Below are 26,625 nucleotides of genomic sequence, written 5' to 3' on the forward strand. Positions count from 1 at the left end.
AGAATTTGAGAGAGGAAAGAAGACACATATTTTTTTATATATTTTGCAAGTGATGGGAATGATAGAGATTATGTAATATTTAATTTTTCTCATTTCTTAGGTTACACGTCGATTAGCAGTTTGCAACATGGACTGGGACAGATTAAAGGCAAAAGATTTGCTAGCTCTGTTCAATTCATTTAAACCTAAAGGGGGTGTTATATTTTCCGTAAAGGTGAGAATTGATTTCATTTTGAAATATTTCTAAACATTTTAAGCTTAATCTTTTTTTTAAGTCATAGTTTTAAGGAAAATAATCTGGCAGTTGTCTGGTACAGTTAGGTACAAAACAGGTAGAATAAATATAAAAGGAAGAGGTAAAATTATTGCTATTGATGGGTTATGTGATTTATGTATTTTAAAAACCTAAAGAAATCAATTGAAAAGCTATTATAAAGCTCAATAAAGGGACAGAATAAAATAAATATTTTTTAATTGCATTCTTCAATTCTTAACCAGTTAAGAAAAAAATCTATTTTTACTAGCAGCAGACATGTAAAATCCTTGAGAATTACCTTAAACATATATGATATATATGAAGTAAACTATAACACTGGATAAATTTGAAAAACTTAAATAAATGTTGAGATACCATATTTTTGGAGAGCAAGCATAGCGATTAAGAATTTAGGCTTTGCAGTATGACAGACCATTCAAATCTTGATTCTGATGCATGCCATGTGATCTTGGGCATTTTATTAATTTCTCAGATGTGTTCTCTCACCTGACAAGTGGATATAACAGTAGCATTTCCTAGGGTAGTTGTAAGGATGAAATGATAAGAAGCTTACACTAAGTATTTACAGTGCCTGAAACAGCTCTAAATTATTGTTCTGTTTAAGTATTTAAAGATGTCAATTCTATAGTTTTAGTGTAGTTTCAAGCATAATCTCAGTTCCTATCAAAGAAAAAGGCTATCAGTAATCATCTAAAAGAATAAATAAGTGAAAATGACTAATAAATTTTTAGGAAAACATACCAGTGTAAAAGGATTCGCCCTGTCAGATATAACATGTGAACATTTTATATTGCTACAAGAGTTAAGTTTGGGTAAAAAGGGAAAGACAAATTGATGGAATGAAATAGATAAATAGAAGAGTTTATATTATAATATAGACCAAAGTAAGCTTGAATATCTGGTATTGGGACAAATGAGTGAGTCTTTGTATAAAGAGCTTAGTTCAGATCTTCACCTCATCATAGTCCAAAATAAACTCCAGATAAAGTAAGGGAAAAAAATTAAAACTCAAACCACAGAAACAGAATAAAATAGTATTGTGTTTTTGTTAAATCTTATATTTCAGGAAATGGATAGTAGGAATTTCTAGAGTTAGAAAAGAGAAAAACAGAATCAACAGATGTGACTACATATGTATTTTAAACTTTTATATCAAAACCTATTATTGCCACTCAAATTAGTAAGAAAAACTCGAATCCCTATTTGATAAATTACATATTGCAGAGAACTCAGAAAAGCATGTATTAGTTAGCAAAAATATATTAAGCCCAGTAGTATCAAAACAATACAAATTAATACAGTTATATTTTTTCTCATAAGTAGCCGACATACAAAATTACCAAATCCCAATGAGGGAATCCTTTTTCTTTTACCAAGACCATCTAAACCGTGTGATAAGATTATTATCAGTTCTTTTATATTTAAAGTATTTCTTAAAGCATTGGATAAATGATATGACTTAAGAGATAAAACAAAATTGTTTTTCTTTATGTTTTATATACTTCTTTAATCATTTTGTATATTTTGTGTCAACTAATTAGTCATTTTGTGTGTATGTGTTTACTTTTAAGTTCCTTGAGCACTTAGACTCGTTTTGCTTTTCTTAATTTTTCCCTTGGATCCCAGGACCATCTTGTCCCAGTTGATGTACGCAGGAGATAATTCTATTTTTGTTCTTAAGCTCCACATCTGTTACTCTCCAGCCAAAATGACTATTTTTAAGGAGATTCCTCAGGATGTTTTAGCTTCCTGTAGTAGGTTTGGAAGTGAGTCATCCTTCCTGTTTTCATCGAGTTCAGTTGTAACTCTTAGAGTTCCTGACCTTGACGGGTCTGGATGTTGTAAGAAAAGTAAAGTATAAATTACATTGATCTTATTTTTTTGTGTTTAGATATATCCTTCGGAGTTTGGAAAGGAGAGGATGAAGGAAGAGCAAGTTCAAGGACCAGTAGAGTTATTAAGTATTCCTGAAGATGCCCCTGAAGAGGACTGGTATTAACCTGTTACAGAAAATAAAACTAAATCTCATGAATTCATGTCACTAACTCAGAATTCTGGTCACTTTAATGGGGCTAAAGTTTATGTTGTGCCTGCCTTTCATGGTTAAAACAAGTTGCAGAGCAGATTAAAGTCTGTCAGAAGTGGCATACTATTCCAACAGCCTTTTGTGTGTATATTCATATTTCTGTATTCACAAAAACAATTATTGCAGTTTTGAAAAACATTCCATGATTAGACTGTTTTAGGGTTCTCAGCCTCCTTGCTCTTAATTAGTAAGTCTTGGTTTTTTCCTGAGATGTTGCTTTCCATATATGTGGCATTGAAACCCTGTTTGCCTTCGTAATATATGTATTTTTTAATTTGAGGATTAAATCAAAAAATAATGATAACAGTTTTTATTATCATAACGTATAGAAAAATTTTAACGTAGTTTTTAAACCACTAGGTGGAGCTATATGTGCACGTAATAAAAATGGTGGTTAAACAGATTGGTGGCAGAACAGCCAATGAAGACTCTCAAAGAGTATGTTGTAGTTAAATGAAATTAAACTTAAAACCATTTAGACTTGACAACACATAAATCTGGAATAAACACTTTACAAAATCAGGAATTTCTTTGTAATTAGAGCTAATGCTTTCCTAGCATATTTATTTTATAATATAGTGATCTTGTTCAGGAGTTTTACTTGAGAGACTATATGTAGTAGCAAAACAAAAAGACTATTCAAGAGTTAAAATTATGAGTAAGCATATGTAATTCTTTTTTTTTTTTATTTTATTTTATTTTTTTTTTTTTTAAAGATTTTATTTATTTATTTGAGACAGAGAGAATGAGAGAGAGAGAGCACATGAGAGGGGTGAGGGTCATAGGGAGAAGCAGGCTCCCTGCCGAGCAGGGAGCCCGATGCGGGACTCGATCCGGGGACTCCAGGATCATGACCTGAGCCGAAGGCAGTCGCTTAACCAACTGAGCCACCCAGGCGCCCCAGCATATGTAATTCTTACACTCTCCTTTTCTAGATACTAAATTTTAATTAAAATATCTAGTCTGTGCTTTGTCAAAATAATAAATTGAGCTTAAATATTTAATGCCCATAAATCATGAAGGAAAGATGGATTGGGATGAAGTCCAGTTTGTAATATATTTTTCTTGAAATAATTAACATTTGTTTTTTAAGGAAGATAGGTATTTGTGTTCCTGTATAGGTAAGCTTAATGAGTTTTCTACCTTTTAGGACTTCTAGAGAAAAACTGAGAGATTATCAATTCAAACGACTCAAGTACTATTATGCAGTAGTAGACTGTGATTCTCCTGAAACAGCTGGTAAAATTTATGAGGATTGTGATGGCCTGGAATTCGAAAGTAGTTGTTCATTCATAGATTTAAGGTAATCCAGTGTGTATCTTACCAATTTTATCTTGTAGCACAATATGATTGTAGGAAGTAAGATATTAGGCTGGTAGTATTTTCTGTTGTTTCATATTGTAAAAAAGGATTTTTTGCTTTAGGTGAACTCTGTCCTATGGAACATCACTCTTAACAAAGAAAACTATAATGAGAAAATGCTTAAGTATTGTGTATGAGTCACCCCACATTTATATCCTGAATTTCAAATATATTGGCTATGTTTGTAGGATAATGGGTTATATGCAGTGATATTCCTTTGCAACTCTCTTTTAGAACTAGGAACCAGGTGAATTAATTTAAAAAAAAAAAGCATTGAGATGGGGGCAAAGGAATTTGCTAATAAATTGGTACCTCTAGACCTGTGCTAATAACAGTAGCTACTAGTCATATCTGACTATTTAGTTAAAATTTTTAAAAATTTTAAATTTATTCATTTGCTTCATCACTGGACACATTTCAAGTACTTACTGGCCATATGGACATAGCAGATACAGAACATTGCTATCATCACAAAGTTCCATTGAATGGTGCTGTTCTAAATGCTCAGTGAATGGATGGTGTTGCTGGCATTGTCTTCAGACTTGGGCATTATTTTCACCCCATGCGCAGGCTTCACTGGTCCAAAGCTGAAAAACCTTAAATGGTGGTAAATGTCAGTTCTGAGGAAATGGGAAGCTGAACTACTGTACCATTTTATCATTAGCTTAATGCTTTTGAACCCAGTAAACCATTCTTCTATGACACTTTGAATAGAAATCAGTTCTTTGTATCCAAGTTTGTGAGAGGCTTTGTTCTCAAAATGAAATATTTCCAAAAAAATTAGCATCATTTCGTAGTCCCTGGCTTTCATACTTCAAAGGCATTTGGACTGGTAGAAAAATACAAATAAAAATTTTTGCATTGATAGTTTGAGGTAAGATTTTAGTATGCTTGCATTTATAACGAGAAGGGCTTGTCTCATCAGACAAGTATTTCTTTCTTTTCTCTGTTAACAATTTCAGTAGGAGGTACTTGTTTTGAATGTTTAAATAGTAGGTACCAAACATTTGTTAGAATGTCAAACTTTGGGTTTCATGAATTCATGTTAACATGTTCTTTTCAGGATCATTTTGTTCTCTCTGTTTCCTTTTTGGGACATTTCCATGCAATGTTAGAATAAGCTCTGGCAGGCCTAGAAAATAAGATCAATGACCATGGAAAAAATTTACATTCCCTGTTTTATTTTGTTAAACATAACATCAGAAAAGAAAATTGAGTTTTCTGCTGCCATCCAATTATCTAGAAACTTATTTTCATCTGCCCCAAAATATAAATGCATGCATATTAATAACATTTAAAAATATTGATTTCAGATATTTTTCTTCTAGTAAGTCTTTGCAAAAGTATAGCTGGAGAAGGATATTATGTAAACCTAATGAGCCTTAATTATCATATGCTTTTTGTGTGTGTGGAACCAAAATCTCCTATATAAATTACAAAGCCTAAATACATTAACCATGGGTTATTTGATTCTGCTTTTCCCCCCTATTTTTTAGCCTAATGCCTAAGCATTGTCATACAATTTACAGTGGCTAATTTACATCTAACAGCTAATTATTTGTGAAAAAATATTGTAAGATAAGATTATGAAGATTTTTTTAGTCTTAAAGAATCAACCTTAAGCTTTTTCCTTATTTTCAGTGACACCTTGTATGTCTGATACTTTACATTCAGAACACTTACCCACTACTAATTCTGTTTGATCTTCAGAATATCATATAGCAAGTCAACACTGTGCTATCAGGTGTCTAGGTCTTTTTGAAACATGAGGGACCCATGTGTGTTTGCACTTGACTCATATTAACTGACTCCCAACACAGGGTTTCTACCTACAGAGTTCACTCAAATTTAGTGGAATTACAGATTTATAGTTTATGAATTTCAGAAATTTTGTGCCAGCGTTATTTCTAACATTGTTTGCCCCATCTACATGTGTATTCTATAGAAACTTTTATATGGTATGTATGTATAAACTATAACTAATTAGAAGAGAACCTAAACTCTGGTTGTTTATCACTACAGCATATGTTTAAATAAATTTAATTTTTCTTTGCTTCTTAGGTTTATACCAGATGATACTACTTTTGATGATGAGCCCAAGGACGTAGCCTCAGAAGTGGATTTAACAGCATATAAACCAAAATATTTTACATCTGCTGCAATGGGAACATCAACGGTATTTCTTTTTTTTTTTTTTTTTTTAAAGATTTTATTTATTTATTTGACAGAGAGATAGACAGAGCCAGAGAGCACAAGCGGAGGGAATGGCAGCGGGAGAGGGAGAAGCAGGCTCTGCACTGAGCAGGGAGCCTGATGTGGGGCTCGATCCCAGGTCCCTGGGATCATGACCTGAGCCGAAGGCAGATGCTTAACCATCTGAGCCACCCAGGCACCCCACATCAACGGTATTTCTTAACTTTTAAAAATATATGGCTGGACTCTTGCTTTCAGGAAAGAACTTGTGTATTATTTACATATAGCATCTTTAGAAATGGAAAGTATTCAAAATTTTAATGCACAAATACAAATAGAAGTGAGACATAAATGTATTTGCATTTTTATCTACCACATCTGTTTGAACCTGTTTTCAGATTTTTGTTATGCCTTTAGGCTTGAGTCAATTACCTGCAAATGTTTCTTTTTTTCTCCTCTGTCTTTCCCATATATTCTTATTCAGTTAGATTCTTTAATAAGTAATATGTCAGTTATTAATATACTAGGGAGTGGGGGAAGGAGGTAACAGATTACCTCAAATCATAGTTAAAACCAGTGGAAATTTTAAATAGGAACACATTTTTTTCTGTAGATATGATCCAAAATTGTAAAAATTGAAGTAGAATAATTCAGGACTATTAGATGTCACATTATTGCTTAGTAATGAACAGCCAAAAGATTTCTATTGAATTAATTTGTTACTTAGCTGCCTACCTTCTCTCTTCTCCTCCCCGCCGCAAAAAAAACCTTCTGCCCACAGATAGACTCTGCAGGAACCACACAGGTTTCCCATTGCCTTTTCTATGCTCTTCTGAGGATAGGCTGGTGGTAGAGAGATCTACTGTATCTGTCACTTGCATGCTGTATTGGGCACTGTATGGCCTTGATTAGTTACTGAGTATGGTAAAACCCCACCATTATGCAGTAAGTGAAGTTTAAAAGATTCAATAACATAAAATACAGGGTCAGGTTATTTTCAAGCCTGAAAAATGACCAAGGCAAGTCTGTCCAGATAGCCATTCTGGAATTCTTAGGGTCCGGCCATACCACCCACATATGTCCCAGTTCCAGCAGCAGTTTTATGGTTATCACTCAGGCAAATTATCAGAATAAGGATAATTCGTAATTAGAACTTGTAAGGTAGTGACAGCTGTCTTAAAGATCCCTTGGTTAATTGGTGCCCATTTTGTTGTCCTGCTCTGAGGAGATTAGCCTGAGGGAAAAAAAAAACTAGGATAGGAGACCCACCCTGTGATGAAGCTAAAACTTCTGACAAGACCCTGTCTGAGAATGGGGGCTGCATGGAGGGCAGGAGCCAAACCGGTCATGTTATAGATTAATTTCTGTATCATGGGGGTTTACTGTACTTCCAACCAGTAGATGCCTTTCTTATCAGTGGCTCTTAATCTTTTTTAAAAGGGAGCCTACTGAAATTTTGTTGAAAGCTTTATTAATAGATTTCGTGTAGTTTGCAGACCTCCTGAAATACTTAGAACTCCAGGTGAAAAACATGTTTTTGTCAATCGTAATGTTAACTTTTTCGCTAGTGCGTTTTCTTTTCCCTACAATTAATAGAAACACTGGTGAGTTTTTACTCCTAATATTAGAGTAGCTTGCATATAGCAGAGTTAGGAGGAAAAAGGTACAGGTTAATAGAAATGGTTCCTCTTTCATAAGTAAAATACTTTTTATTATGCATGTCATTTATTATTTGGTTTAGCTTACGTCTTTATTAGCTTAGTGATAAATATTCTGTGAGTGAGAGTTACTGACACTTCTATTTTTATTTGTTTTATTGGTGAAAGGTGGAGATCACTTGGGATGAGACTGATCATGAAAGAATTACAACACTCAACAGGAAGTTTAAAAAGGAAGAGCTTTTGGACATGGATTTTCAAGCCTACTTAGCTTCCTCTAGTGAGGATGAAGAAGAGATAGAAGAGGAGCTACAGGGTACTTGTAATCTTTTGATGTTTTATATTTATAAGCATTTAGATGCCTAATCTAGACTTGTTAATGGAAATATGTCTTTGGCGGTAGCTTAAAAGGGAGTGCCAAGCTAATTCTTAAGCTGTCCGCAAAACATACTCCCATGTATAGTATTATATACACCTACAAACGGTATTTGAAATTTTTTATTTAGAGGTTTTTTTTTAGCCTAAATTTCTTTAACCACGAACATTTTGTTTAAAAACTGTTACCAGGGGCGCCTGGGTGGCTCAGTCATTAAGCGTCTGCCTTCGGCTCAGGTCATGATCCCAGGGTCCTGGGATCAAGCCCCACATCGGGCTCCCTGCTCAGCGAGAAGCCTGCTTCTCCCTCTTCCACTCCCCCTGCTTGTGTTCCCTCTCTCGCTGTGTCTCTCTCTAGCAAATAAATAAATAAAATCTTTAAAAATAAATAAATAAATAAATAAAAACAATTACCAAACAAAAAAGCCTGGCCTTTTAGATTTGTCCTGATTCATATAGTTTTGCAGTCTGTTAACAAACTAGTAAAATGCTCTATTACCCCCCCTTTTTTTTAAAAAAACTAAGAGCTTCTTTTGGATTGACATTTTTTTTTTAAAGATTTATTTATTTATTTAGATAGAGAGTGCAAGCAGGAGGGGCAGAGGGAGAGGGAGAGAGAATCCCAAGCAGACTCTGTGGAGCCCAATGTGGGGCTTCATCTCAGGATCCTAAGATCACAACCCTGAGAACATGACCTGAGCTGAAACCAAGAGCTGGATGCTTAACCAACTGTGCCACCCAGGGCTCTCCAATTGATTGAATATTTTTTATATCCATTTTCTCTTCAAATAGTTTAGAAAGTAGACTGTTCATTTAGTGATTATCCTAGAAATTATGACTTGCATTCTTAATTTACTAAGGTCTAATGGTAATATCTTTAACCTCCTAGAAAATACAGGGAATCTTAAAACACCTCTCATGCTATCCTGTGTATTGTAATTCTATTTTTTTGTAAGTTCTATGGGCTATTAATATTTAAACTGCTCTTACTTCCATATAGCTACATTTTCTCCACTTTCTTTGCTCCTTATTCTTTCTTAAATCTCATACTTCTGTCTAGGATCATTTTCCTTCTACCTTATGTATATCCTTGATAAGTTCTGGTAGTATTTGTTGGTGTCAAACTCTCTTGAGTTTTAGTATAAAAATGTCCTTATTTTGCTTTCATTTGTGAAAGATACTTTCACTGGCAAAAAAAAAAAAAAAATTGTAGGTGGGAAGTCCTCTCCATCTCCACACTAATGATAATATCCTACAGACTTGTAGTTTCATTGTTGTTTTTGAGAAATCAGTTGTCTTTTTTTCATTCTTTTGAAGATTGTCTAGATTTCTTTTTTCTTTGATTGCTTTTGAAGTTTTCTTGTCTTTTTTTTTTTTTTTTGGTCTTTCTGCAGTTTACTGTGAACAGATTTCTTTTTATTTGTGTGCTTGGGGTTTGTTGGGTTTCTTGCATTTGTATCATGGTAGCTTTCATCAGTTTTGGAATTTTCTCAGCCATTATCTAAATCAGATATTTTTTCTAACCTGTCCTTCTGGTATTCCAATTAAGTATATATATTATTTCTTTCCACTATAACTTCTATCTTGCTACTCTCATATATTTCTTAATCTGTTGTCTCTCTCTGCTGTGTTCTGGATGTTTTCTTCTGACCTATGTTCCAGTTCACTAATTTGCTTTTCAGCAGTTGAATCTGTTGCTACACCTATCCATTGAGTTCCTAATTTTGGTTATTGTATTTTTCACTTCTAAAAGTCCTATTTGGCTATTTTTCAAATCAGCAATATCACTTTTTATAACTTTCTGTTCATTGCAGATATTTTTAATCTTTATCTCTATAAATGGTGTAAGCATGTTTTTATCGTCTGTGTCTGATAATTTCAGTATTTTAAGTCTTCTTGGGTTCATTTTTGTTACTTTACAAGATATTTCTTGTTTATTTGTATACATGGTTAACTTTATGTGCTAATTTGATAGTTGAGATGAGTATCTAATCAGAGAACTTTCATTTACTATGATCATTCTAGGACTACATTACTCAAGTTTTAAGGCTTCAGGTTCTTTGGACTTTGTGGATGATGCAAGTCTTCATGAGGGCTGGTTTACTTCTGGTTGGCTTCTACCCTAATTGTATATCCTTCTGGGTCCCTGCTTAAAGTGGACATAGTAGTTGAAATCTCCTCTTCTCTGGTAACATTTGTCCTCTTGGCCCTGCCAGGCTGCCAAAACTAGTTTAGTTTCATAGCTGTGTTTCTTCTGTGGATCAGTAAATGTCAGGGAAAAATAAATCTTGAATACAGGATCAACTGCCTGATGCTCCCTTCTTGATTTTGACTTGGTAATTTTTTACTAATTTGTCAGTTCTTTGAAGTTTTTTTTTTCTTTTTTTAAACCCATTGAAGATTTTAAAAATATTTCATCTAATTTTATATCCTTGATGAAAAGGTTGGTTTGAAAAATCTAGCTTGCCATGAATGGAAACAGAAGTTTTCAAATTACCTATGTTTTATTTAAAAATTTGTTTTGATGATTGAAATGATCAATGGTGTATTTTCTAGTTGTATATGCTGTTTGCCTAAAATAACTCATTTTTTAAAAATAGAACCAAAAAAACATCTTTTTCCCCTCTATGTAGTCTGGCTCTGTTTGGAAATGGTTGCTTGATTGTAATTTCTTATCAGTTTTTGTTTGATGCCATCTCCCTGATACATTCACATCTTTATTTGCCTTATCTAATAGAATTCCCAGTCACACAAAATTGTGTAAGAGGTTTAGTGCTGACAACAAATACCACAAATGTTAAGCATAGGTATAAGTATTTTAAATTAGCAGTGGTGAATATTGTTTTATTTATAGCTTAATATTTTTCATAGCTGTCTTCTGGTTTTCCTTTTGCATGTGTGTTATTTTTATGACCTGAACGTCAAATTAAATAAAATTCTTCTTTAGTATTAACATAGGACCATTAATTCTTAACTTTCTTACGTCCTGTGATTGGCCTGTCATTGTTTCTTTAGACTACTGAAGACACTGCATCATTTTTCTGAGTTTTTCATAAAGTGCTACTCTTGAACTATGCTCTACACATGGAATGGAGAATCATGCTTAATCATTCTAGTTTCTTTGTTCAGACATCTCATATTAATAAAACCACATAATTTCTTAGGTATTTAATAGTCTTTGAAAAAGTATGATTTGCAAGGGTAGTTATATTGGGCACAAAAGCCTTCTCATTCTTTTAAGGTCTCAGTGGCTGTTGCTTGTTAACATTTTGGCTTTCCAAACAATTCAGTGACCATTTTATTTCTAGTGTGCCCAGAAGAGCTAAGCCCTTTTTCAAATAGCCTTTGAAATATATATACTGATTTATCTATGTATTTTTTTATTCAGATGCCTATATGGTCATTTAGCACTTTCTGAAAATTCAGCATAGTTTTTCTTCATTAGCGGCTCTAGGTTAAAGGAAAGAAGAGAACATGTATACTTGTGAAGATTGGCTGTATGTTAACAGTTTTCTTTGATTGGTTTGGAAGAACTGACCTAGATTTTTAAAATGACATTATTGGCATTTGGCAAAAATGGATTAATTTGTCAATATATTCTTAAGATCTGGGCCCTCTGGTTTCAAATCCTGAGTTTACCACATAGTAGAGTTATATAGGTTAGGTTTCCTAAGCCCTTGTGCTTTTCTTTCCATAGCTATGAAATGAGGATAATAATAGTACCTGGCTCATGGTTGGAAAGATTGAGTTAATGTTTATAAAGTGCTTAACATACTACACCATATCATATATTTTTATATCTAAAACTTTAAGAATTAATGGCTTTTTGTTTGAAATATACTACTCATTAAGTTTTAAAAGCATGCATTTTTCTTCAGTATTTTAGTTGATTGCCAGCTTACTTTAATCTGTAATTTAGTGCCTGTGATAGATACATTAGTATATTTGAACGCCTTAAGAGTTACTAGAAGTTCCTGGTGTTTATAAAAGATCATTGCAGGGCTTCTTACTGTTGGATTATTTTTTTCATTCCTTATATAGTATTAAGGCTTTCACAAAGTATTGTCCTGGAATTGGAAAAAAACAGACATACATGAGTTATCCCACATTTTAGAGCTTCAGAAAGTAAAATTTTAGTACTGGAAAAAATCAATTTAAAGTAGGCCATCAGAGACTTACCACTAAAATTTCAACCTGGAAGGAGCTTGCTTCTAATTATGTTTTCAGAAGTAAGCTTTTAATAGAAAGAAATACATTGCCATTTTGTTAATGTGTTCCTGATGTTTTATCCATTGAATTATGGGATACATGACAGAATTCCATCCAACATTATTTTTGTGGCACAAAGCACAAACAGGAAAAAAATGAATTTCAGCTGTTTGAGTGAAAATATAAAAGTGTGATAGGATGGAAAGAATGTCCTGGACTATTTTTTTATTCATTTAGAGAAAAAAACTATGAAAACATTTACTTAACCAGTGCTTTTTCCATGTCACCTTTTTTAAGATGTGAGGACAATCTTAACATTAATGTTTGACAGCTAAATGCTTAATGATGTTAGACATTTTTAGTGACCAGTTAGCCATAACTTATAGAAGAGAGGGTCTTCATTATGCTGCTTCTAAATTTTCCTTTACCAGGGACGTTTAGTCAATTCAATAAGTCTGTATGTTTTGCATTAAAACCCAGGTTCTCAATTTATGTTTTTGACTTGGAAAATTACAGTGGAAATACAGAGCAAACAAACTTTTCACGTATTAGTTTTCTTTGGTATTTGTTGCCCATGAATTTTATATTGTTCCTTTGTATTCTAATTATTTTTATAAAATTAGGAAATGGAAATGTGGGTATTTTTCCACACAGGGATATTAGTTGAATTAATTTCTAATTTATTAACTTTCATTCTCAGTGTACTAATGAGGTCCTGAGAGTAAGCGTACTTTTATTCACCATCAAATGGAAAAGACTCATTATTATTTGTTTTGGATTTCGAGGAGCTTCCTTTATCTGTCTCTTCAGCATAAACAGTTAAATCCATGTACCAAATGCATCCCAACAATATTCAGCCTCCTTTTAGTGACCATAATATTTTAAAGCCAATGTGCAGATGGTGGAAGACATAAAGAGGGATAAAATGCTGTCTCTCCTGTCTTGTTTATAGGGAAGAGAAAGTCCAAGGTGTTGCATGTCTATAAAATTATTTTGAAACATGAATTTTAATAAAAAGGGAGATTCCCAATATACTGCTTAGACAGTGCTAACTTATATTGCAAGTGATTTTTATTATGAACAAGACCAAATGCTTTCATCTAATTCATTTAATATTAAGTTTGTCTGATTTTGATATTCTGTTGTTGTATTTTATCTGACAACATCTTTTAGAAGGTGCTATAGTGACTGTGAGATTTAAATACTAGATTTAAAAGTCAGTTATTTTTGTGTATTAAATGAAATTGATTTTTTTAATTAGGTGATGATAAAGTCAGTGTGGAAGAAGATGGGAAAACAAAGAAAAATCAGAAGGATGATGAAGAACAAATTGCTAAATACAGGCAGCTCTTGCAGGTTATTCAAGAAAAAGAAAAGAAAGGCAAAGAAAATGATATGGAAATGGAAATTAAGTGGGTTCCAGGTAAGAATTAGATACTTATTAAATGTTCACTTGTTTTTATTAATTTCAAGATGTTGAGTGCATTTTAGATACAAAGGAAAAGAACATTAACTCTTAGAAATGTAAGCCTAAAAACATCTTATTTGCCAGGAATGTTTTGGTGAGGAAGTTAACATGGTATTTGCATACATCATTTAATTCACTTAAGGACTAGTGTTTTAGACTCTTGCCAGTTTATTCTTGATTGGTTTCTTTGATTTACTAACTACAAATTATTTCTGTCCATTTATGAAGGTAGACCTTTCCTAGGTTTGATTCTAGTATTCTCAGGATATACAAACTTGAATCCAGGCACCATGCATTCTAAAGTCATTAAACTTCTTTTTAAAATGTGTAATTCATAAGTGAACTTTTCTCCCATAACTCCTACTAGACCTTAATTACCAAGGTTTCACTAGCACAAAATATGTAATACATAGTTTTCCATCTCAGTTTTGCTGTGAAGTCAAAGAAATACAGTATTGTAAGTGATTTTTATAACTGCCTTGAAGGGCTCCACGTATTTTTTTTGAGTAGTACAATACTAATTAAAACCATGTCAAAGCTAAGCAAAGATAAAAGCTAGTATAAATGAGGATTGTTTTCTAGCACACCCATTTTTTCAGCAACCTAAGCAAAGCAGCTTGTACCCTTGGAACCAATATTGGTTTTGACCGCTGTTTACATACATGTATATCTTTTTTTTAAATTTCAGTATAGATAACATATGGTGTTATAGTCATTTCCAGTGTACAACATACATGTATATCTTTGAAAGCTAGGTAGAACTTTTGACCAGGATTCAGTTCTTTTGCCGTAATTCATCTCTAGATAAAAGAATACTGATAACTTGTAAGAATATCATTGCTTAAAAATTAAGTGTTTTATATTCAATTATATCTGTTTCCTACAACTAGTATGTTTTTTCACTGGGAATAAAATGTTTGCATAGATTTTTATTTGGGGGCATATTTTGATATTTGAGAGTTGATTGACTATTGTAATAAATTTCCTAGGGTGGACTCGTCCCCTGTAGGTACTATGTTGTAGCCCATTTGCTTTAAATGTTTGTCTTTGGCAGGAAGTGGTGGTAAGAAAAAATGAAATTTAGTAGTATTATCATCTGAACAATGGTTGGGAGAACTCAGTTTAGCCTGGAAAGAAAAAGATTAAAAAGTGACTTACTAGTTATTTTCAAGTATTTGCAGGATGAATATATTAATGAAGGCTTCATTACTCTTACTACATCAGAAGTCAGTATTTTCGCCAGTAAATCAAAGTTGAAGGAAATTAGAGTTCAACGTAATATAAAGAGGAATTCTCTTCATCATTAGAATTGTCCAGCAAAAAATCAAAGAGGCTGCCTTAAGGGGTTGGGTGCCCTTTTCAGTAAGTCTCACAATACAACAGTATTGCCATATCACTTAGGGATGTTTGTGAAGCAATATTTTACTTGAGGTCCTTTACTTTATGATTCTAAGGAATGTTGAATGCTGTCTTTTAAGTCAAGTATGTTGTAATTGAAGTTTAATCTTAGAATGAGCTCAATGAATGGTTTTTTTTTTAAGATTGATTTATTTATTTTCGAGAGAGAAGGAGAGGGAGTGCACGTGCGTGCTGGCGGGTGGAGAGGGAGAGGAAAAGGGAGAGCAAAAATCTCAAGCAGACTCCCCGCAGAGCACGAAGCCCTACCAGGGCTCAATGCCATGACTTATGACCTGAGCCAAAATCAAGAGTCAGACACTTAACTGACTCAGCCACCCAGGTGCCCCCAAATGAAGATATTTTAAATGAACACTTTAAAAAAAAAAAAAGACTTTGGGGCGCCTGGGTGGCTCAGTCGTTAAGCAGCTGCCTTCGGCTCAGGTCATGATCCCCAGGGTCCTGGGATCGAGCCCCACATCGGGCTCCTTGCTTCGAGGGGAGCCTGCCGCTCCCCTGCTTGTGCTTTCTCTCTCTCACTATCTCACTCTATGTGTCAAATAAATAAATAAATAAATCTTTAAAAAAAAAAAGGTTTTATTTATTTGACAGAGAGAGAGCACAAGTGGGGGGAGCTGTAGGCAGAGGGAGAGGGAGAAGCAAGCTCCCCACTGAGCAGAGAGCCCAGCAGAAGTATTCAATTGACTGAGAAGGCAGATTTATTATAAACTTGATTGAGAAGTTTTATAGCAAATACTTCAGCTTTGTCAAGTGGACCAGGTCAAACCTTTGTCTATATTAATACGGTTATATAGGGAAAATACAAACAAGTGATAGCTATACTTGTATTTATAACTGGAAGATGTAAGTAGTACAGTTTTCCTGGGATAAACCTCACTTGGTTGTGGTATACTACCTTTTTTATATATTCCTGGATTCAGTTTAGTAATATTTTGTTAAAGATTTTTACACCTATGTTAAATGATGAGAATTTGTCTATAGTTTTTGCTTCTTGCATTGTCCTTGGTTTTTGGTGTCAGGGTAATGCTGACCTCATGAAATGAATTGTGTGAACTGTTCCCTTTTCTATTTAGCAGTACATTTTTATCTTGACTTTAATTTCCAGATATAATATTATTGTCACAGAAAATATTTTGAAAATGAAAAATTATCATCTGTAATTCTACTACCCTAATTTAGCCACTAAATGATTAGTTGGATTGATTTAATTTATCATTTCTTTGTTGTTGAATACTTAATCATATTTCCAATCTTTCATTGCCATAGACTTTACGGCATTGGGAATAAATGTGACTGAAGGCCTTCAGCAATCTCATACCACAAATATCAGTATTTTCTTAGACTCTTCACATTCATCACCAGCTAAGTAATTGACTTGCTATTTTAGGGCCTTTTACTTTTAAGCAGTTTTTTTAAACAAAGACGTCCATCTGCTCCCTTCTCCGTTTTAGAAATATCTATGTATGTAGAGAGCAGTCAGACCACAGGGAAAAGCTAATGCTGGCAGCCAGGCTCACTCTGTAGTTAGTCATGTGACTTCCTCATTCACATAGCAACTTGACATATGCTGTGGATCAACCTGTGGTTCTCTCACAAGCTGTTAAAACTACCAGTGTTAAAACCTCAAATGTTAAATCTCAGATGCCAAGCATCTAGGATGTTATAAATAATCTATAGCTTTTTCCATATTTTGAATTATTTTTATAGGATAACTTCCCAGAAATGGAATTACTAAGAAAAAGCACAAACACTTTTTGTGTCTTGCGATTCGTGCCAAATTGCTTTCCAAAAGGGTTGTACTAGCTTATAATGCCTCCAACAAGGGGTAGAAGTGCCAGTTTCATGGACTTACAATCAACATTGGGTATATTTTTTTTTACTCCTAATTGAATGGAGGAAAATTGATATTCTGATATATAGTGCGTTTTGTAAGTCTTTAGCCATAGTATTTTTGATGCCTCAGTTAGGGTATTGCTATTTGTGAATCTTTGCACAACTTTGTATTTGCATGTGTGTGCATAAATGTAAAGGGTCTTTTATATACTACACATGTTAAATGACATAAATGAGCTAATCTTTTAGGATCTCAGTTTGTTTGGAAAGTGGCACTGATAATATCTTTCTTGCTGAATCTGAGTTATTTATAAAGGTATCTAAATAAGCTAGAGTATTATTCATGTCATATGTGTATTTTGGTGGATTTGTGTCTGACAAAATGTGTGTTCCCAGTAACAATTATCCTGAACCTCAGGACTTTTATGATGCTGTACTTCAGTAAACCACAAAGGGTCAGTATGAGATTATACTATATTGTTCATCGGTTTTTCTGTGGCTTGATTTCCAAAATATTAAGCTCTTCAGAAAAATAAATACCCTTAATCACGAACACTTGTTGGAATATGCTTCGGTTTGGTTTGGTTTTTAAAAGGAATTTTAGTTTAGACTATTTAAACTTCCTATCTTTTTCCATTGGATTATATACTGTAGTAACATCAGGAGTTTAATTCCTTAAAGGTAGAGTATTAAAGGAGGCAGATAACAGGTACATAGGTGTAAAAACTAGAATAAACTAGTCTTTCTGTTGATATTCTAGTTCCTTATAGAAATGTGATCATATAATCACATTAGTTAGGATTATAAATAAGTAGAAATGTTAAATTATAAGATTTTTAAATAAAGTTCTAATTCAGTATTTTAATGTTTGTAGAATAATATTTTCCATCTCAGTGTGCTGCTGAAAAGGTATCCTGGCTGACTCACTTTGATAAATAGATAAGGTGATGCATGTTGGGCCTTCATCAATGAATGTGCCTCATTAGGGAATTTGTAACATAAATACAAATAAAGAATATTCAGTTTTATCTCATATATTAAATAACTTCTCTTACGTTAGGAGTTCAAATTAACAGTTTTTGTTGTAGATAATACAAGATATATATAAATAATATCTTTGAAATTCCATCCAGAATATGAACAAATAATGAAATGTTTCTTCATTTATAATCTTAAAAGAGACTAGATATGATAAGAGTCCTCTTTTTCTTAGTTATCTTTGGTTTAATAGATGCCGGTGAAAAGGATATCTGGTCTTTTTTTTTCTCAGTATCCTTCAGTACCCCAGCTTTCCTTTAAATACTTATCGGGCACCTCTTAATGCCAGGAACTATTCTAGACACAGTGTGAACAAAATATAAATCCTTGACCTCATAAATCTTATGTTCAGTTGAAGGGGAGACAGATGAGTCTAATAAAAAAAATATTTGAGCAGAAACTAGTAGAGGTCAGGGAGTGAGACATGCAGAGAAGAGTGTGAGAGCAGAGGAAATAGTAAATACATGGCCTTGAAGCTGTAGTTTATCCTGTTTAAGGAATAGCAAAAAGAGAACAGTGTGATAGGAGTGAGTGAGTGGAGGAAAGAATAACAGATGAGGTTAGAGCGGTAACATGAAGCCAGATCATGAAGGTCTTTTAGGTTATTTTAAGGACTTGAACTTTTTCTCTGAGTGAGATGATAAGCCATTGGAGTTTTGAGCTGATCTGAATTATTTTTTAACAGGATCACCATGGCTGCTGTCTTGAGAGTAGATTAAGTTAGGAGGTAGGGACAAAATTGAGGAAATCAGTCATGAGGCTATTGCAGTATTCTTAAGATAACAAAGATTGTGGGTGGAATAGGTTTGCAAAGGAACCTCAGATTCTCTTTTGGACACATGTTAATTTTAAGATGCCTATTAGATATCAAAATAGACCTATCAAGAAGACATTTGGATATACAATTTAGAGTTTGGGAAAGAGGTCAGAACTGGAGATCTAAATTGGGGGATCTTCGTTGTCTATGTCTCTGAAAGTGAGGAACACCAAAAGAGTGAATATAGGTAGAAAAGAAAAGAGGTTCAAAAACTGATCCTTGGAACACTCCAGCATTTATAAGTTGAGGAAAACATATCCAAAGGGCTGGGAAGAAACTACCAAAACCACAGGAGGAAATTCATTGCTGTAGGGTATTCAGACATCCAAGTGTGAAGAAAGCATTTCAATGAGAAGATGGGTCAATAAAATACAGACTAAGAATGACCGGTGTGGAGATGATCAGATCAGTAATTTTGAACTGTTTTGGTGGAATGGAAGGGATAAGATTAATGTGGGTTCAAGAGAGAATGAGGAGTGGAATTGGAGACGAGTACAGACAACTCCCTTTTCTTAAAATATTTGCTCAAAAGTTGCAGGCATTGTGACACTTCATCCGTAAAAAGTACTTCAACATGTAACTTCCAAAAACAAAGACAGTCATCTACATAAGTGCAGTGCTGTTATCACACTAAGGGAATTTAATATTGATGCAGTAATAGATATATTACTCATTCCAGTAATGCTCTCTATAATTCTTTCATGGTCCAGTGTCAGTTTTAAAGTGTCTACTGTAGTGGCTTATAGAATATCCACAGTCTGGATTTATCTGTTTTCCTCACAGTTAATTCTGATAAAAAGTTTTTGGCAAGAATTCTCCATAAATGATGTTGTATATTTCCCATTGCCTCACATCATGAGGTCCCTGATGTTAATTTGTCCCATTATTTGTGCTGTTAACTTTGCTCACTCAGTTAAGGAGGAGTCTGACTGATTTTTCCATTAAAGACACATTTTGTTTTTGGTAATTGGTGAGTTAATTAGTGAGTGGGGTGTGTAAATGTCCTATTTTCCAACACTTTGTCTGATGCCATTGGCATTCTTTGATGATCCTTGCTTGAATCAAGTTGTTATACCATTCATTGCAAAATACTGATTTTCTGTCATTCCTTCTACATTTATTAGTTAGCATCTACCCCTTTCTTAAGTTACCATGCACTAATGGATTGACAGATCTTGAGGCATTTTCCTATAATGGGTCACAGAGGAATGGGAAAGAAACTGGAGGAGAAAGTGAGATCAAGAGAGCATTTTTCTTTCATATGGAGAAAATAACAGCATGCTTCTGGGAATGATCCACCAAGGATAAGAAAAAATGATGATGCAGATAACTATGTTCTAAAGTAGGCAAAAGGAGTTAGAATATTTTTACACAAGTGGAGGAAGTGGCTTTTGGTCCATGCACATGGGCATTTCATCCATTGTCACAGGAGAGAAGGCAAAGAATATGATCACAGGATAATGGATAAAAATGGTAGTGAGAGCTTGTAGTACTCTTCTCTTTGCTTGTATTAGTGTCACAGGAAGGTCATCAGTGAGAGCAGGAATGAGGGAGGAGGTAGAGATCTGAAAAAAAAAAAGATATGAAATAGTTGTTTAAGAGAGTGGTGAAGGAAATTTAATAGTACTGCTGAGCAGCAATAAGGGTGCACTTGTAGTTCATGGTCTTGTAAAGTTAGATGAATCAACATAATTATGTTTTTCTTCAGCCATATTTAACGATGTGCAATCATGGAGTAAGGAGAGAGTTGGATTAAACTGCTTTAGAAGATTTGTCAAGTATGACCAAGCAAGAGAGGGGCAAGGGAATTGAAGGTTATATGCGAGGGGTTGATTGTAATGATGGACCAGGGTATCTGTGTTGGGTTAGGAGGAAAATGAGGGCACATTGAGAGTGAGGGATGGGGAAGAGGTGAGAGGATTGATGGATTGTAGGTCCCTATGAGACATAAGATTAGCCTTGTTAGCCTTGGCATATTAGAATAAAATGGAAAGATTGGAGCTAGTGTTTGAGGAGTAGGATACTTGAAATTAAGATTATGATGGGACTGCAATTTTGGGTTATGACATGATCTAGTTATGATTCTGGGAGTAAGTTTCTAAGATGAGATATGGAGTATAGAGTGATAGGAGAAGAGGAGGTCAGTGAACTGGGAGGCCCAGGGTGTTAGAAGGATCATCTGTGTAGATATTGCAATCACCAAGAATTATGACAGGGCTGCTATCAGAAAGAGTGGCAGTGAGCCAAGGGCTTAGTTCTTCAAGAAATGAGGGGAGAGACTATAGTCATTAGATATCTACAATAAGAAGGGCTTTTTGGTGGTATGGTTTCATAACATGATATTCGAAGTTGGGGGCTTTAGGGAGCAGGGCCAGCCAGTGGAATGAAGGTGGCAATGAGTAGTAAGAAAGACAAACTGTGGGAGAGAAAAATTAACTACCTAAAAAGGATATAGAAATATATGTCCCAGAGGAGAATCAGGTTTCAGTGAGACTCAGACTAACAGGTGAATGAAGAGGATTCTGTTAATGAATATTAATGAGTGTGTTTATGACTGACTTTAGAAGGGCTTCATTTAGGAAGGGTGAGAAATGGGAATGTTTACCACCTTATTAGAATGATTTGGAAGTTAAAGACTTCTTGTGACAGTTTTAAATAGGGATAAAGGGCATGATGAGATTAGTGCTGATGGCCTTAAAGCTTTATTTACTTTTTTAAAAAGATTTTATTTATTAGAGAGCGCGCGCGGGCGCACGCGCAAGAGTGGGGGGAGGGGCAGAGGGAGAGGGAGAAGCAGGCTCCCTGCTGAGGAAGGAGGCAGATGTGGGGCTCCATCCCAGGACCCTGGGATGATGACCTGAGCCAAAGGCGGACACTCAACTGACTGAGCCATCCAGGCGCCTAATAGTAGTGAGACTGTGAATGTCTTGAGGGAGCTCTTGTCAGGAACCTAGAGCTATAGGATACTTTTTCAAAGGAGACGTGGAAGCTAGAGGAGAAGCAGCAAGGACTCCTCGAACTATCTAAGCCAGCTCACTGAGGCAGGAGGTATGGTTGCAGCTCTTCCTTACTCAACTTAATCTTTCTTCCACTCTTTACAGTTCTAATTCTATGTTTATTCTGGTGTTTGCTTTGTCCTTTGTCCTTCCTTTTTTCCCCTTTATTCCATCTTCATTCCTCTGTTTAGTGTCCCACTGGGAAGCTTAAACACAGAAACACATTAATAACATGTATTTATGGCCATTGTATTATTTATTCTCTATTCAGAAAAAAAATTCTTTTGAATCAGTTGGGCATTCTTTCTGCTAGGCAGCGCAGTTTCAAACATTTTAATTTTCAGACATCTCAAAACCTGTTCACTATTTACTTTTGGCTATATCAATATTTCCATTTATTGTTAAGGTATCCACCTTATGGATATGTTTGAAATATATTTGAAATACATTCACAAAAATGTTTTTTTGGTAAGAATAAAGTAACCAGATGTTTAAAGTTTTGAGTTGAGGGGAGAGGAGAGCATTAAATGGAAAACCTGAACTTTAAAATAAGCTAAAAAATTTGCAGTTTGCTTTGTATTTTGATGATGGGATGGAAATGAGTTTGTAGTGCACTCTCATATCTTGTACACAGCTAGAACTTTAAAACTTAGGTGTGTGCTCCTTCCTTGAATCATCCAGTTAACAGGTTTACTGTAAGGGTTTTGTAAGGTAATAAGCTGAAACTTTTTACTGTGCAAAAAAAAATTTTTTTGAATCATTTGTGGAATGTGTAATGAAAATGAAAAGCAGCTAGGGTTATCTGAAAACATTGCTAGCACATTTTCTCCATAGAGTTGCCAGTAAATGTCTCCAAATTTCCTGGATTATTTTAAAAATTATTTTCTCTCTTAATAATATTAAGACTTAATTTAAAAGAGCTTTCCAAAAAGCTTTAAAATTGATATTTTTATGCCAGTCATAGTGTCAGAAAGTGTAAAATTCCCATATGTTTTGAAGTTTCAGGTTAATTGGTCTGCTGTCGTAGGATGGTTGCAAATATCTAGGATGATTTTTTTAATCAGTCCTTCCTTCTCTGCCCATACATCACATCAGTTGTACTGTTTGCATCTGTAGCCACTATTTCCAGACAGTAGTACTTTTTTTTGCCTTTGCCATAGATTTATAATCTGCCTGAAGTCAGTCCAAGAAGAGTGAGCTTGTTTCATGTATTATTTTCCCACAGCCCACAGCTATGCTGATTTGTTTGAAGTTGTGAATTCTTTGGTCTTTAAAGCAGAACTTTTGCCTATTCTATTTGAGGTTGTCCCATGTCATCATTCTGTATGCTGCCTGACTAGCAAACCCATCATTTTTCTCACACATGTTCCATATGTTATTTTGACAGAATCCACTCACACTACTTACTTTCAGCGGTTTCATTATTGTTCTTTTTTTCCAGAAACTGGAAAATCATATAATCTTAAATTTACTACTTGAACACATTAATTTTTTCCTGATTTTTTTATTGTAATAAAATATATATGACATTTACCATCCTAAGCACTTTTAGGTGTACAGTTCAGTGGTGTTAAGTATATTTATGTTGTTGTGCAACCATCAACACCATCCATCTCCAGAACTGTTTTTCATCTTTGCAAAACTGAACGTATATCCATTAAACAGTAACTCTTCATTCCCCCTCTCCCTTGCCCCTGGCAACCATCATTCAACTTTCTGTCTCTGTGATTTTGACCACACTCAGTACCTTATAAGTGGAATCACACAATATTTGTCTTTTTGTGATTGACTTACTTAAGTTAGCATAATGTCTTCAAGGTTCATCCATGTTGTAATATATGTGAGAATTTTTGTCCTTTTTAAACCTGAATAGTATCTTATTACGCACCCCACATTTTGCTTATCCATTTATCCATTGATGGTCACTTGGGTTGCTTTCATATTTTAACTATACATTACCTTTCCTATAAGCAGACATAATTGATTAGACCCCCATTTTGAGTTCTCCTTTTTTTATTTCATTTCCCATACTTATTTTTACGTATTTCTAAATAATCTTTATAATCATTATGCCTGTATCACATTCCATTTCTGATTTATAAATTATGGATCACTTCCCTGATGTTGTGTTTTAGGCTCTTTCTAATGTTTTGCTATTGTGGATAACATAATAACCTTATATTGGATTTTCTTAAGGTAAATTCCTAACAGAACATCTCCATGTCTCTTACCATATATCTTGAAATAGTTCTATTAATTCATGTTGCTAACTGGGAAACATGTTTTAATTTATCAAGGTGCCTCAGAAATGCTGATAACAGGGGTGTCCGACTCTTGGTTTCAGCTCAGGTCATGATCTAATGGGACATGGGATCCAGCCGTGCATTGGGTTCCACGCTCCTTGTGGAGTCTGCTTGAAGATTCTCTCCCTCTCCCCCTCCCCCTACTCCTGCGTGCACACGCTCTCTCTCTTTCCCAAATAAATATATTACAGATAAGGTTTAAATAAAAAAAAAAAAAAGAAATGCTGGTAACATTTTACACAAAATCAAATCTAGCTTCTACAATAGGTTCAGGTTTTGAAGCCACATAAAGGAAAGGGCATAAGTACTTTCTGCAGATCTTTGGTTTGATGCAAAACTTAATCCCACTGTGAGACCATATGCCATATCTTTGTTCTCTGAAACATTTGCCAGCCTTTCTCAGTGCCCTTTTAGACCATTGTAGACAAATGTTCACTGATTATAATGCAATGATAATTTTCAGCTATGAGGTCCAAGATAAAGCCAGTAAAATGTCTGTGGCTTGAACTGGTGGCTAGGCAGGCTAAATCTGCCGACTTCATGTGGGAAGGGCTCTGTATTATTCATTTCACATTGACATTGTTTTCCTGATGTAATCTGTTAGAGAAAGAGGTTGTAGGGGAACTTTCTTCATTAGGATAATCTTCACTGAGGGTGGGTGGGATAGCACTCATCAAATGAACCGTCAAGAGATATATCCTTAGCTTAATCTGCTCATTCAGTGACATGGAAAACCTGTACCTGTAAAATTATTTGGCATAGTTTGGAATAGCCTGATCCTATGTATGCCAAAAGATGAGTGCCAATAATTTGACTTGGGTGAGTTCCCTCTGGTGTTTGGAATAATATGCCTTAGAGGTAAGTTGAAGCATGTACTTTGAAGGCATGTGCTTCCCTAAGAATTGGCTTGTGTAAAATAGGGAATTCTGTCTGCAAAGGACTTAACCAAGATTTTCCTAAGCATTTCAGCTTACATTGTCATAAAATACATTTCATTTTTAGATTCCCATTGCTCCCTTTTGTAGAAGTGTAGGGAGATTTAAAAATATTTTTTAAAGTAATTTATTTGGAAGTATAATTTTGATCCAGAAGAATTACATTTTAAAATGCTCTTTAGGGGTGGGAGGAGAAATTTGCACGTATTGGATGCCTGTGCTCTATCAGAAACTGTGCTAGGTGCTTTGCAAAAAAATTTACATTAAATTCTTCCAACAATTCTGTAAAGTGGTTATTAGACCACTGTACAGAAGAAAAAACTGAGGCACAGACTTACTCAAGATCACAAAACTAGGAGCTAGAAGAACTGTAATTCAAACCTTGATGTGTCTGACTTCTGTACCCATTAGAGTATTTTCCCTGGATTACTAATTGAGTCTGGGTCCATTGTCTTCATTTAGTGCTTTTTCTCAATCTGCATGTGTTTACTGTTTTGTGCACAAAGATACATAAAGATGTTCTGTGAATTTTACTTGAAATTTGGAGAAATTTTATAAAAAACAAGCATTTACCGGGGATGACCCCGTATGTGCTATTACAGATTTCTCAGGATGTGGGAACATTTTGGTCTGCAGCCAGGGTAACCTGTGTGACAGTGTCAGAGAGGGCTATCTTCTGATTAATAAGCTGTTCTGGAGGTTAACAAACAAACAGAAAAGGCAAAAAAACATTTCGCACAATGTTGAACACTGCAGGCTTCGGGGGGGTATGCATGTTATTAGTTGGTATTCCAAGATTCTATCTTTTGGGACCTAAGAATGCTTGGCCTGTTACAGATTTCCTCAGGAGATTCTGTCACCAGAGAATCCCAAAGAATAGAAACAGTGCTTACTTAAAAGATAAGCTGTGGAAATATTGAAGTCCTAAGTTGTAATGTTACTTTCATTCTATATTACTCTCATTCTGTAATTTTTTTTAATGTTGAAATAGAGGACAATTGCCAATGAAATAAATTCTGAGTTAATTACAAATACTGGAGAAGTTGAAAAAGTAAACCTTAAATGATAGTCTGTCAGAGATTCCCAACCAGTATATTGATCCCGTTAGCCCTTAGGCCAACCAGAGCCCTCAGGTTGGTTTCCTTCTCTGGTTGCCTCCTCCATTTACTCCAGTGTCCTATATAAGTCTTATCATTTTTTTTTTTATTTACCATAATAGGAAGAAGGTTGGTAGGCTGTTGCTCTCCTAATAGTTATTTGTGACATCTTTTTAGAAGTAATCAGAATGTATAGTTTATTTATATGTAAACTCCAGTAAATGTGGAAGAAAACACTTAGATTGCAGCAAGAAAAATCTAGCTTGAAAAGTTGTTAAATACTGAAATGCTAGGGAGGTTGATATATTTTTCATTTCCTTTTATTTTTATAATATGAAGTTTTTTTCTTCAGTTGACTTAGAAATGCCATTTTGGTTGGACTCCAGCCTCAAATTGTCCTTATATATTAATAGCTTCTGTGGTCAGAAACTCCTCCAGGGAGGAAAACAGGCTTAATTTCAAGCCACTGATTTATAGGTGGATTTTTCAAATACAGTGTATAGATTGGGACCTGCTTACAATGAAATTTGGGATAGCATTAATAGTTTACTGTGATTATGAA

General features: G+C 34.4%; 1 protein-coding gene across 2 annotated transcripts in view; it reads left to right on the plus strand.

Annotated features, from left to right (window-relative positions):
- ESF1 (ESF1 nucleolar pre-rRNA processing protein) overlaps nucleotides 1–26,625 on the plus strand; it is a 63,043-nt gene that overhangs the window by 9,154 nt on the left and 27,264 nt on the right. For both annotated transcript variants that reach the window (XM_036083808.2, XM_036083809.2), the window contains exons 4-9: nucleotides 101–214; nucleotides 2,169–2,269; nucleotides 3,514–3,666; nucleotides 5,787–5,901; nucleotides 7,745–7,892; nucleotides 13,422–13,583. In XM_036083808.2, coding sequence (XP_035939701.2) covers nucleotides 101–214; nucleotides 2,169–2,269; nucleotides 3,514–3,666; nucleotides 5,787–5,901; nucleotides 7,745–7,892; nucleotides 13,422–13,583 — 793 coding nt within the window. The remainder of the gene's footprint in view (nucleotides 1–100; nucleotides 215–2,168; nucleotides 2,270–3,513; nucleotides 3,667–5,786; nucleotides 5,902–7,744; nucleotides 7,893–13,421; nucleotides 13,584–26,625) is intronic.

The sequence above is a fragment of the Halichoerus grypus genome, chromosome 10 (assembly GCF_964656455.1).
Source record: "Halichoerus grypus chromosome 10, mHalGry1.hap1.1, whole genome shotgun sequence".
Taxonomy (NCBI): Eukaryota; Metazoa; Chordata; class Mammalia; order Carnivora; family Phocidae; genus Halichoerus; species Halichoerus grypus.